The 14,264-nt window shown below is 36.0% G+C and overlaps 1 protein-coding gene and 1 long non-coding RNA gene across 6 annotated transcripts; one reads left to right on the plus strand and one right to left on the minus strand.

Annotated features, from left to right (window-relative positions):
- Window positions 1-2,227: 2,227 nt before the first annotated feature.
- LOC100875279 (uncharacterized) lies at window positions 2,228-9,533 on the minus strand. 4 transcript variants are annotated; one of them, XM_012291262.2, is made up of 22 exons: window positions 9,398-9,450; window positions 9,222-9,278; window positions 9,058-9,150; window positions 8,218-8,338; window positions 7,925-8,140; window positions 7,654-7,843; window positions 7,467-7,588; window positions 7,213-7,366; window positions 7,015-7,135; window positions 6,724-6,918; window positions 6,459-6,651; window positions 6,256-6,396; window positions 5,969-6,185; window positions 5,630-5,889; window positions 5,336-5,494; window positions 5,173-5,254; window positions 4,980-5,103; window positions 4,583-4,886; window positions 4,350-4,483; window positions 4,058-4,267; window positions 3,870-3,977; window positions 2,228-3,798 (listed from the first exon to the last, which is right to left on the minus strand). In XM_012291262.2, the coding sequence occupies exons 3-22, from the start codon at window positions 9,118-9,120 to the stop codon at window positions 3,376-3,378; spliced, it is 3,537 nt and encodes a 1,178-aa protein (XP_012146652.1). In that variant the 5' UTR covers window positions 9,121-9,150; window positions 9,222-9,278; window positions 9,398-9,450; the 3' UTR covers window positions 2,228-3,375. The 4 variants fall into 4 exon arrangements, with proteins under 4 accessions (XP_012146652.1, XP_012146653.1, XP_076387799.1 ...); XM_012291263.2 differs by lacking the exon at window positions 9,222-9,278 and having other exon boundaries at window positions 6,730-6,918; window positions 9,398-9,533; XM_076531684.1 differs by lacking the exon at window positions 9,222-9,278 and having other exon boundaries at window positions 7,213-7,360; window positions 7,464-7,588; window positions 9,398-9,533.
- A 150-nt stretch (window positions 9,534-9,683) lies between these two features.
- LOC143264445 (uncharacterized) lies at window positions 9,684-11,166 on the plus strand. Of its 2 annotated transcripts, XR_013038164.1 has the most exons (3): window positions 9,684-10,487; window positions 10,577-10,844; window positions 10,942-11,166. It is a non-coding gene; the product is annotated as an uncharacterized LOC143264445 (long non-coding RNA). The 2 variants fall into 2 exon arrangements; XR_013038163.1 differs by having other exon boundaries at window positions 9,684-10,844.
- Window positions 11,167-14,264: the final 3,098 nt, after the last annotated feature.

Consider the following 14,264-nt stretch of genomic DNA (forward strand, 5'->3'; position numbering starts at 1 on the left):
ACGCTAACCGATATGCGCAATTATGTTCATACGACGTCAGTATCATAAAGATGTAAATGTAAGGTCACCGCACATATTTATTTAATCGATTACACGCGTTAGTTTTCAAAGATACTCTTAAGGTCGTTTCATTTTTTATCATTACCAATGAAAAAATTGACTAATACAACGCGTGGTGATATAACACACGTAGATATAACGCCACATAATATTTACATCGAGTGACAAAACGTAGAGCAATACATTGAATTAACTAGAATGCAAAATCGTTGTTATCACGAAAAAAAAAGTTGTATTTTGAACCGGCAGCGATACACATTGTTACTCGTGTTTCAGCATTGTACAAGATTAAAAAAGAAAAGAAACGAATGAGTCGATCGAGTGATTCCCAGATGCTCGATTCAATTTCGTAACGCATCGAGGAAGCGTCAACTTTCTTATCAGCGTTCACCCTGATAGACCGATAACCGATTTATCGTGTCTTAACATCGAACGTCTACACCTCCCGATATCGTGGACAAACAATCAACATCGGCAAACAATCTAACAAGCGTTGTTGTTCGAACGATAAACGTGTGTAATCTTTCGATGGAGTTGGAAATAATTCGACGTGTGAAGACGTTCGAAACCACGATTCACTCGATCGTGTATATATTTCAATATCTGATCAATTAAGGTGGTTAATATCGGCAAAGTTCAATCGATAAGTTAGGACGTTAATTCAGGATTCTACAGCGATGTAAACAAATTACCATTCAAACGGCTAAAGTATATAGATAACGCATACTTCAATTAAAAATGATTCATGTTTCTCTAAAACGGTTTACCTTGTGTCGAGTTTCATGCTAAATGACACAATAATTAAAAATTTCCTGCATTGTGCATTGCGCGTGTGTACACGTGTTAAATGTTATAATTTCAAATGTAATTATGCCTGTTTCGGTAGAGTTAGCCTTTTCGAAATTTCATCGGTGTTTATTTATCGATATTATTTACGTTCAGTTACATTTTAAAGCGATTTCATAATAAACCGTTTGTTTGCGATGCAACCACCTTAATCATCGATCCCCGTTGTGTCTCGTTGCGTGCCAGTCACGTTTACGAGGGCTTTCGTTTGCAAGAAGCTTTGGCGCTGCTTCACGCGAATACTTTGAACTCTGGCAATTTACGCCGCCGATAATGTTGTTGGATATTTGCCGTGTACACACCGATGATTGCGTTCAGACGCGAGATCGCGTTGAATTTTATACACGATGGTACACACACACACGGAAAAGTACACGAATTTGTTGCGCGAATAACGCAAACGATTAAAATCAATTTGACCGGTTGGATAGAGGCTGTTCGCGCGATTCTCACAGGCTACCGAGATATGAATATTTCAAAGTCCGTCTCTATGAAAACGACGCACAGTCAGGGCCGCGTTAGCTGCTTCACAAAGCCTCAAACATTAAATACATTACGGCTTCTTCGTATCGCATATGGTTCAAATACATAAACCATGAAATAACATTTATTTTCTGCAATTCGATAGCTGGAAATTTTCGACGTTTCGAACTTTGAGAATTTAAGATTTTAGGATTTTGATATTTAAGACTTCCAGGACCTAGCTTTGACACTACGAAAGTTGAAATTTAAAATATGGGGGTATATGGTACATAGAAAATTTCTGTGGTGCCCCCTTCCTTCAATGCTCTAAGTACGAACTTATTTTTCTTGGTGGTTAATTCAACCCTACGCACAGTCATTTATCGACCGGCATTTCCTCAAGTGCGTTTTAACTTGCAACACTTTTTGTTTTCATTCTTTTGTGTTTTTACGGGCAGAAGTGTATTGTCGACGTTCCAGTGGCGCGTATTGAAGTAAAAAGACGTGTGCACTTTTAGCTGGATCGTAAATTACGAAGTCAGTGAGTAATCGAGTCGTAAATATTCAACAAAACGAGAACGAACGAAAGTAACTGGAAAAACACGCGTATACGTGATGAACAAGGATATGAAATAGGAATTTCAAAACGATGAAGAAATGTTATAAGAATGTGTGTAGATGGCGATAGCTACATAAGCGGGAAATTGTGAAGCACTTACTAGGAATTTTCATAACCCAAAATTTAATACCGGATAGAGTGCACAAGAGACTGAATTTTATTTTCCAATGTTTATTTAAAACTCTATAACTTTTTACTACGAATGTAATCTGGTTATCTGAAATCAAAATCATGATGACGTAAAATTACTTCAATTACTTTATTAACATCATATGCGATTCTATCAAATAATATTCATGTACGATATTCCTTAACATTAATACGAACTCAATTTGGAATCGTACTTCCCTATCCATCGCATTAGGCTATTTTGATTCCCTTCCATGTTAAAATCGATGAAATCTTACTAGAAATTGGCGCGATTAAAAAACCATGTCTTAATACAGTTCACCAAAGTTGTATACATAAAATACAGTACCTTAAATCCGTATAAAAATTCCACTTCCGAGTTATTCAATGAAGTTACACAATCAAAATTAATTATCTACATAAATTACAGATACATTGATTGGATAAACGTTTTTATAACACATTATTTAACAAAGCTTACGGCGATACAAATATAGGCTTAGATGATTCATGATTAGAGTGGGACGTATTATTGAAGCGTATCTAATCGCTTTTTAAATACCATCGATGATTCCACAGTTCTCTTTTTAATTCAAATAGTGGACTATAATTTAGTACAGTTTATATCGACTACTAAATAGTGTTATCGTTATTAAAAGAATTATATCTATACGAAAAAGATTGTTTTAATATCGATGACACATAAATAGGGTACGGTATAATAGGTCACGGTAAGATAATACGTATTATTATCTGTATAATACCTACATAGGTATCGTTTGATTAAGAACATTAGATGAACATTTGTGTAACGATAATTCTACAGAAAACGCGTTTTAATAATGAAAGAAGTATTTTGATATAATAGTATGTCGGGCGTCAATTGATATTCAGTGCATACATAATGGGAGAGCAAGTGTAGCTGATTTACCATAATTTTTAATAACACAAAGGTACACTGTTAATTATTTAACATTATTTATAGATTAAAAAATGAAGAAAGATACGTTCACGAAACTACAGACTATAAATGTGAATTAAAGAAATCAATACTTTACGTGATATTATCTGAAGGTATCCCAGATTTATCAAAATCGTTCAACCGATGTAAGGAGTTACAATTATTAGTAATATTTATGATTACAATTTACGAATATATCTTGTGTATTCCTTGGTCGCTGTAAATTTTTACGCTACCTAGTTTCTCCTTTACAGATGGTACTCTAAGCCATTATGAACTTTTTCTTCTGTTGCAGTTATTATTTCGGTGACCTATCTTGATCCGAAAAATACTTTGTCGCGTTGGGAAAACGTAGAGGATCTGGAAAATCGGGTGTTCCGTATCTTCGTGGATTCAAGCAGTCTCTAATTGCTTGACCAAATGCGCGCCTAACACCAGGATCTACAGCCACGGCAACTGCAGCGCCTTCAACTTCTTCAACACCCGCTCGAGTAACACCTTCCCTTACTAAACGCTCCATAGATGCTGCTATTGCCGAATGATTAGGAGTGGGGCTAACTAATAATCGTGGTTTTTGTTGCTCGATAAGTTTACGTCGTTTCGTAGGCAGTGTACCTAAATAGGCATCGCTAAACGTTGTTACACCGCCATTTGTCATTTCTTGCATTTGTAACTGACGCCGCTGTCGCACACCGTCTCGAGCAATAATTGGCACCCAATCCTGAAATATATCATTTTTATGGAACCATTGCTTACAATATAAATTCACGTATGTATCTTATGTACACTTACAGAAGGAACCGTTCCATAATCTGGAAATATTCCTGGATTTACCTCTCCATCATCTGGTAAAGATGCTTCGAAAGTTGTCCTTTCCTCTACTGTTTCTGTTTCCATAGGCTGAAATTGTATTTACTCATTAAAATTTTTCAACTTGTAATTTAGATTTATGCAAGTATATAAATAAATAAATGACTTACCTCCGCTTCAGACTGTACTTGTGTAGGTTGGTGAGTTGGAGCCGAGGGCGCCGTTGATGGCTGAGAAGGTGCATCTTTGTACACTAAAAGCGGGAGAATTTCTGATTCTGGAAGTTGTGTAATACGTGCAGAATAAAGACGTGATTGAAGAATGATCCTATGCCGTAGCCATAGACGTAGTGCAGCATGAGTACCCCTGAACGTTTTAATCTACGCACATATATAACGAAATTAGAAGTGGGTAATTAAAAAGTAACAAAATTCACTTACTCGGTAAAAGAATATAACATACCAGAAAACGGGACACTAGAACCTCTAATCTCGCTTGTCCATCACGAATGGAATATCGAAGTACAGCATATAATTGTGTTCCCAAATTGTTCAAAGTATTGACAATTTCTTGACAAAATCTAGTGTTATCGATATCTAGATAAATATTAATTTACGGGGTATAGTGGATGACAAAATATTGTGACTTAATCTTCGACTTGAATGTACATATGAGTAATATATTAATATACAAACCATTGTTGAATAGAAATTGCAACATATCCTTGATATGACGACGGAATAATGCTTCTACAGTTGCGCAAATATCTACACGTGAACCATTCCTAACATTACTCTCTTCCTCTGATGTAAATAGGTCTTGAAACTCTGATCTGAATTGAGACAACAATCGTTCTGTAGTTTGTTCTTGAAGTTCTTCTAGTGTGGTATTTGGAAAAGTATATTGTAGGAATTCTTGTAACGGTCTTCTAAAAAGAGAAATTGGTTCCAATTGGCCATTCTGTAATCTTGTTAAGTGATCCCACGTTATATTTCGTAACTGAAAATGTTATAAAACAAAAGTCATTACACATCGTATTACAAAAAACATTATATGCATAACCACATAAAATGTATAAAATAATGTAATTACCATTACTACAATTAAATCGACAAGAAAATTTCCTTCGCTTTCTGAACCCTGTGACGTAAAATCGCTAAGCTGAATGCCCATAAGTCCAAATATATCTGCGATGTTAATAAAGTCTCCAATATCACTAATAAAAGAAATAACATGTAAGCATCATCTTTAACGAATAACATCTTATATAAGATAATTTACTTACTCATCCTCCATAATACCAAGATTAATGTTTCCACTACCAAATAAGTGTACTACATTTCCAAGACTTTCAGCTAAATCAGGATCTATTATACAAATTCATACATATTTTAATTTCACATCTTTATTTAATAAAATATATTATTGTAAACTTCAAAAGTACTTACTATTACTGTTGATACTGATGCTCGCTTGAGGTTGTCCGCTTCTACTTCCTAATAGTTGCGGCGGTAAGACCATGAATGGATTTTCTGCATTTGTTTGTGATGTTGTAGACGCTGTAGTATTTGTAGAACTAGTATTACTAGTTGCGCTCGAAGTTGTTGCTATAAACATATGAATATTACTCTAATCTCGTGTATAAAACAGATATCTAATAGTTTTAACATTTACTAGAGATATAAGGATGTGGCGATCTACAGCATAAGAATATAGAAATAATATACACTTAAATAACATACCAGTTTGTGTCTGTGGTCGAGTTTCAGATGTAGTTGTTTGGCTTGTTTGCGTTGACTGCGACATAGATGTGACAGTATTAGAATTTGTGGTCGATGTTCGACGAACGTGATGCGAATTACACGGTAGGAATGGATCAAAGTCAAATGCTTGTCCTATACTCATTCCCACGCCCAAAGGGTGAGCTTGTGGATGAAATACATGTGGACGCGATGTACTTCTAGTTTGAGTTGCTGTGGTGGGATGAGTACCAACATTGCTTCTGTAATAAATATATCAGTGTAAATATAATTAAAATATTATAAATCCACATGATCAAAAGAATTATATAACAAACGTACCGTGCCTGTGTGCTCTGCCCTGCATTTGTATTTCCACTATCCATCGATGTAACATTTTGTTGACCAACCGTTACAGGATTTCTAGTTGTAATTGTGGTATTAGTCATGCCACTTTGTACCATGCGTCCAGCAACGGCTTGCATTAAATTTCGAATGAAATCAGGCGCGGGACTTGAACCCCAAGTAAATGCACCAGCAGTACCACGTACTCTACCTCCTGTATAAACGACGAAATAACATAAGTAGCTATATAAGTGAAAACACTTTAATCGATAACGATAACTTACCAACATTATTATTATTGTTGTTATTATTATTATTATTTTCACCAGGTTGAGCTTGTTCACTTCCTGATGCAGCATCTAAATTACTTTCAGGACTAACTTCCATTAATACTTCCACATTATTTGGCAAGTTGAATACTGTGCCTAAACAGTAAATTAAATTTCATCATAAAACTAAATTATTCATTTTAAATAACACTACATACCGAATGGAGATTGTGTCGGCTCTGGTTGTTGGTCTGCTGGTTGTTGCGCAGCAGATTCAGGTTCTTGCTGCTCAGTGGAATCTCCAACATTACCTTCGGCGGATTCAGGTTGTGAAGCACTATTTGCCGCATCTCCACTTTCTTCATTGCCGTTATTATTATTAGCATTGCGACCATGTAAACTAATGTGTGCCTATCAGAAACACATCATAAAGATGGATTACACACAAAACAAAACTTCAACCCCTTAATCACTCGTTCTCACCTCTACCTGTATTGGTGTACCATGCTGTAGAATGGCTGAACGTTGGATAATAATTGGTCTACATCGCAAATTTCTTGGTGGTTGCTGATTCATATCAACAATTATATCACTTAAAGCATGGCAAGCATGGGATGTGTAATGTAAGCATTCACTGACGCTATCCACAAACGTCTGATTTTCTTCTACCCGTCTTCCCTAATATAATTATTATAATTATAATTCTCCACTATTAACCATTGTAAACATAAAATTATGACGCACATGACACGTTTAAAGACATACTACACTTACAGGAGGTAGTGAAGGGTCATCGCGCATAAGTTTACAGTATCGTTCTATGTGAGGTCGTAAACGAGACTGAGTGTCCAGTAACAATTCCAATAATTCTGCCAATTGTGGAGGCCGTGGAAGTCTAGAAATAATATATACATGAGTTATATAGCATACTATTGAATTTCAAAACCAAGATTAATTTAAAGGCATTCTTACTGTGGTGAAGATCTTCTATTAGACTGTCCATCGCTATTTGACGAAGATCCTTGTTGTTCAGTCTGTGGTTGTTGTGGCTGTTGTGGTTCTGGTTGACTTTCTTCATTAACTTCGCTTACTGGCCTTGTTTCGGCATTTTCATCGCTACCACCAGCTTTTACAATACATAATTGCATAGAGTGATTTATATTTAACACTTTCTTCTTTATTGTTTTACTTATATACAAACCTCTAATTGATGATGGTATACACACCTCTAATTGAACCAACAATTTCTAACTGATTATTGGCTCCAGCAGCAGATAAAGCAGCTACTATTGCAGCTGCAGCTGCTTCTGCTAATATGGCACCATTATTTGCTCTGTCTTCAGTATTACTGAAAATATGGAATTATTTTCATTATATTATACTAAAGTTATTAAAAGAATTCTGTTTACTCACAACTGTTCTGGTTCTGATTCCTGCATTAGATCACCTAAAACTGGTCGACTGTTCTCAGATGAAGAAGGATTCACAGGACGAGATGGGTTCTCTAATCTGTCTATAAGCCTATCTATACGCTCAAGCATGTGTCTGGCAGCAATTAACCGACCACTGGATAAGCTATTACTGAATAGAGGTAGTGCTAACCCTGTTGAATGTTATAATAAGTATAATATAATGAATTTAGATACTTATAAATAATAGTGTAGGAAAACATTAGTTACAGTACCATGCCCTTCCACAATTTCTGCCGGTACAGACATTGCACCCAAATACATAGCATTGCCATGCATTTGAGTACGAGTGAGTCGATAATGTGTTCTTGGTGAATTTTGCCATCCATGTGATCCATGATTTTGTCCCTGACTTTGACCTCCATCATTTCCTCGTTGACCAGGTTGTGGTGGTGCACGTTGCACCAAATGTATAACTTTTCCGTTAACATCTTAATTATGAAAATTTAATGTGATGAAAAGTTGTACACTTACATATAAAGTTATATCACAATCCAAAATTCTTTACCATAATCATTTAATTTTTTTTCATCTTGTAGAACTCTACCACAATAAATAAGTCTTTGTGAATCTGCTGGAACTGCCACAGATTCTGCTATATGTTCTTTAAAGCCTCGTACTGTAATTTGCTATAAAAAAATTTTAATTAAGATGTTGTTACCGAAACGTTTCATATTTAAATATTTTCCAACAATGAAATTAATACTAAAGATAGTGCTTTATATTTTGTAATCTATATTTTCCACCTAATGAACTGTATAATGTAATTTATCTACATTAATGTGTCAAATTTTTAACATTATTAGTTACAGTTATTATTCATGAATATTTTATCAGCAAATCTTGATAATTTTACAAATGTTCCTACAATAAGATACCAAATATTGAGACAGTATTAACATGCAACCTGTATTGCAATGACTACGATGAATAGAAAGTATTGACATTTTGTATCAACATGTTTTATATAATCATACAAAAACATATCATACTGAACATTAACATTAACAAGTATCTGCTAAAAAAGAATTAAGCTATATAGAGGTACAAACAAAATGATGAAATTCTCTAGTAAATGGAGCAATAACATAAAAGCGTTAATTTTTCAAAACAAGAGAATAGATGATTGCGTATTACGAATTATAAATTGTATATTAAATAAAAATTGTAATTATGAAAACTATTTCTATATAAAAAGTATGATGTGATGCGATTAAAAATAGTAACGTATGTATAAATTGGTACATGAATAACCATAAAGCATGTTTCGGAGGACATTGCAGCGGATTGTATCATTAGTCATAAACATATAGCACTCATTGCACGAAAAGTACAAAGAAATCCTTACATCGTCTTCTAAAGAAAAAGCATGATTTTGTGAATCCAAGGTCTTCACCGTAAGGTCAATCATCGTTGATCGGCCTTAATTGATGCGGCAAAACTAAAATTTATGAAAAGGAACAACAATATTAGAACGGCGATGCGAAATATAGAACCGTCTTCTACACTCACGCAAGCACGAAGATACAAGATACACTCGATCAGTAGCTAATAGGAAAGATTTGATATCTAAAATATGTAAAAAAAATTGAGTTTGACGCGAATCGATCGGGAAATATAAATAAATTACGTAATTATGTTCTATCACTTCGTTTTTATCGTGTAACTGGTTTTTTTAACGAACCTACCGATGAAATTTTACTGCGACGGCCGACACGACACACGTTATTTTACCCAGAATTCGCTTTGCTAGTAACATTACTGGTGTTACCAACATATCGGTTAAATTAATCCCTAGATATAACACGATTTCATAGATCTAAAAATATAGGGATAGAGTGTAAGTTTAAACTTACAAGTAAAACGTAAGAGGTACTGTAACAACTGAGGCTCAATTTTGATTAGTTGCTTTCCTACATATCTGTACCGCTTATTATGAAAAACTACATGATTGATACTATTTTAGAAAGTTACAGATTTAGGTATCGAAGAGTACAAAATCTTTCCCATTTCGCACCTTCTCTATTATTATATTTTTACATTCAGAATTGATAAAAATGTTTTCCTGCAATACCAACATATTTCCAAATGCTTCCAACGTTCGATAGATGGTGCTACCAACGAAAACAAGCGATCGAGCGGGCTTTCGAAAGTATAGCACAGTATTTACATGTTCTGCTTTGAACAGAATTAACTCGAAACTTTGAGTCTTCACAGTTTTTAACTTCGGGACATTAATACTTTGGCATCTTAACATTTTCTAACTTTCGCGATTTCGTAATTTTGAAATTTTTGAATTTTGGAAGTTTTCGATTTCATGATCTTGGAAGTTTGGACTTTTATAACGCATTACAAGCTAACAACTTAACCTTACAAACAAGTGTACCGTAAAAAATGATTGTTTCCGAAAGTGGCTCCCGTCCCCAAAAAATTTGATCCCATTTCGTATAATAGATTTTGCGCTGTACAGTAGGTGGTGAAGTCAGTGTTACCCAAAACCACAAAAATATAGCTCTGAAGGTATTTTCGAGTATCAAGTCGGAGGTTGGCGAATGTCAAAACGCTTACCTTGTCTCCGGTCATACAGCTATGATTCGAGCGCTACCAACGAACATATCAAAAAGCGAGGCATCGACTTGCCATGGACATCGCGTGATCCGTACGAAGATGAAAAAGAGAAGCAGAGAAGACTCATGGCAGGCCGATCGCATTATTCAGATTAGGGCATCGACTGAGCCACGCGGGTATGCGAGTACACGCGTTTCTTTGTATGCGTACGTACGTGTACATACTTATATCGGTAGAAGATAATACGGCCGATCGTGCACCGCAGAAGAATGTTAATGGTGCATCAGTTTTGTATGCAGGAAGTGACGGCGCGTCCCGTCTCATACCGTAGCGGGTCCCGGCGCCCTGGCGTCCGAGCAGAAAAAGGCCCAATAAGACTGATAGAACTGAAAAACCAAGAGATTCACCCGTGGCCGTGTCGGAGGAAGGAAAGAGAGATGCTCCTTTAAATTCCATCATAAACACACATAGCCAGGGGCTCTCAACATTCTTCAAAAATGTAGGATTTACGCGAGTCTTCGTACCCAAAATGTCGACTGGAAATTATTCAAATCACTAGCAATGACGGTAGACTATCATTCGATATATGATCTGATAATTATTACGCTTTATATCGAGTGTGGGGATTCGCAAATTTGGGAACTTATAAACTTCTTAATTCCAGAAGACTGGCGAGCTCAATATTTCTCTAGGGCCCAGGAGTTTATCGCCTATGTGGACGTCATTTGCCCTGGCAAATCTTATCACGCTCGAAATTGTATCTGGAGATATAAGGGTATCTGGCTTAACGTAAAAAATCCGAGTCACGTCAATGCAATTACACTACCGACTTGTACATTATTATTTCTAATTTAACACCCTTGGCATGAATATATATCGTTCTGATTGATATCATGATAGCTTTCTATAATCATAATTTGGTCAATAAGATTTCTGAACGTGTGTAAAGATTATTACGTATGCATGATGAAGATAATATTAATGTATCTTATCTTTAAACCATCTAACTCGAGTTCGTGAATTTTATGTTGCATTTCTGTTCGAAATTTGAAATGTTTCATACAAGATGAAAACTTGTAGTCGAACATCTTTGTAACGGTGTTATTTCATAAGACATCAAATCGCCGTCTGTATGTAACGGTGGTAACGAACGTCTTAACGTTAATCTGTTGTGCGGATGAAGATGGATAATGTTCGAAGGATGAAGATCGCTGTATTAATGTACCGAGTGAAAAAGTAAGGGTTACATCTTGGTCCTATGGAACAAGAAATAGAGAGGCGCCAGCCAGAGTTGTAGCTTCGTAATGATGTAGCTGTCTCGATTTAACATGCTTTGCAGTCTTGTCCGCTAGTAGACACTCAACTTATCTCAGTTTTTAGCGTAGCTCAGTTCGCTTGGTTTCCTTTATTACGGACAATAATGACAGAATGGAAAGGGAAGTGAAGAAGCGAACTATCTAATATACAGTGGCGAGGGTATAAATAGGTACAAGTACTTTTGGACATTTAATAGAAATTAATTCATTTTTACAATTATAGAATACATGTAGTACTAGACTGTATTTGAACTTCAATAAGAAATAAATTATAATGATGAAACCTAACCTGACTTAGCTTTATTTACAAAACCTATTTTAACTTAATAAAACCATAACCCTACTTAACAGATTTAAATGATAAAGCGTTTTTATCTTATCATTTCGATTATTTTTTTTGCTTGAATTGTATCGAAACTTGAAATAAAAATAAATAGATGCGTTAAGTTGTATTAAGTTCGAAATCTTTAATGATAAAATTACGCATTACCTCTCTTTAACTCTAACGATATAGTAACGATGTTATTATCGATAGCCGCACCTTTAGTATAGTTTCAACTACCAAGAGGGAAACCGATGATTTAGGTGAGTGTTAGGTCGATATACGCGTCTCGATACACGGCTTTTACACGATGTTTGACACGATTCACGCTCCTGGCACGATGCAATTATCTCAGGTGCAGTAGCGCGTTGTTAATTCACGCGATAGCGTCCCGTTCCTCGGGAATAATTACGCTGGTCACGCTATACCAAGTTCAGTGTTTTCTTTTTCTCTTCTGCTTTTCTTTTGGAAGTTTCCTGAAACAAGGATCCCTTCGTCCAGATTCTACGCAATTTACTCATTAATATGCAATTAATATTGATTACGGGGTCGTTGGAATCATAAGTGCTCTTTCAACGCTCTCTTTCGTTCATTGTAAACTGATACAGATTAATTACTGACCTCGATGATCGGACGTTCCTTCGTGGATCATTGAAGCGAAAGCAAATATTTTATGGGTATACGCCGTATTTTCTCTGACTGATTTCTGTGCGCCACATCGATGCGTTGCAACACTCTACTCTCGAGAAAAGTATTTCGTAATTAATTCTTCGTTCGTATCATTAATGATTCTGCTCGTTTTCATTAATCGAACGTATTAAAAAAACTAGGTTGCAAACTCGGCAGCTTGAGAATTTAGAGATTTATTCATTCAGGCATTTTGGGATTTAAGGACTTGGAAGTTTGGGGATTTGAGGATGTATAGATCTTGGAGTTTGGAAATTTGTAAATATAACAATTATTACCATCTGTACTCGACTTTAATATATCGAGTTAATTAGAATGTGGGAGATGATATTTTTGTAAGATTTTAATTGTAAGTCCTTCCGAGTATCGAAACACGTAGAACGGTATCGCAATTGATAATCGAGACAATGCGTTTCAATGTGCTGGCGCCGACAGCCGGATACGGGTGTATTCTGTTCTGGAGAACAGTTTGATCCGAAATACGATTAGCGGTCAATCTGCACCAGTAGAAACCGGTCATCTTACCACGTACCGATGGCATGCAAACGGGCCGAGGACAAATCGGTGTCTCGCCTCCCCACGGATGGCAAATTTGGGATCCGTGACCGCTCTTAATATCGTGGGGTATTGGGGGTGAGGGAGGACAAGGCACGAGCTGCAGAGGGATTAACTCGATGTGTTAGTTAACGAATGCGAGAATGCGGCCTGGCGCCAACGCACACATTCGCGTTCGACTTGTCACGCACTCATCGCTACCGGCCTCGGTATTGGTTTATCCCTCCTCCCAGCTTCCCTGGATCTCCCTGTTGCATAGCTTCAAGACACGCACGCGAACTCCTCGTTTTCTTGTCGGAAAAGAGCAACGACGGCAAGGAAGAAAGAGGATGGGATACCACGCAGTAGCCAGTAGCAGTTTAGAGGATATAAAAGTATTAAGGTAGTGCGAGATGGTCAAAGCTAAACTGGATTTTCGAATTCTTCGGGGGATTTATCCGAAATCACCGCCTCCAGGGACCCAGCTTCAAATACGTGCTGTCAGGGTCGTTTAATCGATCAGCTGAAACAGAGAACGCACGAGATAGGGTTGAAATACGAGACAACGTTTCAATTCGAACACGCTACTCGTATCTTTGATAATGATAAAAAATCAACCTTCATAAAACATATAACACTTGTCAATAACAGCTATCAAGCTTTATTGTTGGAGAGGATAATTCTTACATTTATGCTATGTACTTACCTTTACTACAGAATCGTAGAAAATTTATATACCCACTACGCTGCGGATATTTCATAAATTACATGATTATTTTATACTTTGCAAACCATCCACATTACAGTACTGGTTGTAATACATTAACATCTTCGAATGAAAATCGTACGGACACTAGTAGTGAAAATTATGATTCATATAAGTACATTGATTTCTTTAAATTTTCAGTGGACATTTCATATAATTGTTACTAAAAAAAAAACTCTATTTGTAAAATAATAATCTTCCAAACAGTTAATTATCCTTGTTAACACATTTTATGACTTCCACTGATCAGCCTCTGATTTCGTTCGATTAATTGACAATCAGGCATTAAAACTCGTTCAATTTACAAAATCGATATATAATCAGGGCGATAACAACGAAAACAGCGGATCAACATTCCAAAA

Source organism: Megachile rotundata, chromosome 5 (genome assembly GCF_050947335.1).
Source record: "Megachile rotundata isolate GNS110a chromosome 5, iyMegRotu1, whole genome shotgun sequence".
NCBI classification, from domain to species: Eukaryota; Metazoa; Arthropoda; class Insecta; order Hymenoptera; family Megachilidae; genus Megachile; species Megachile rotundata.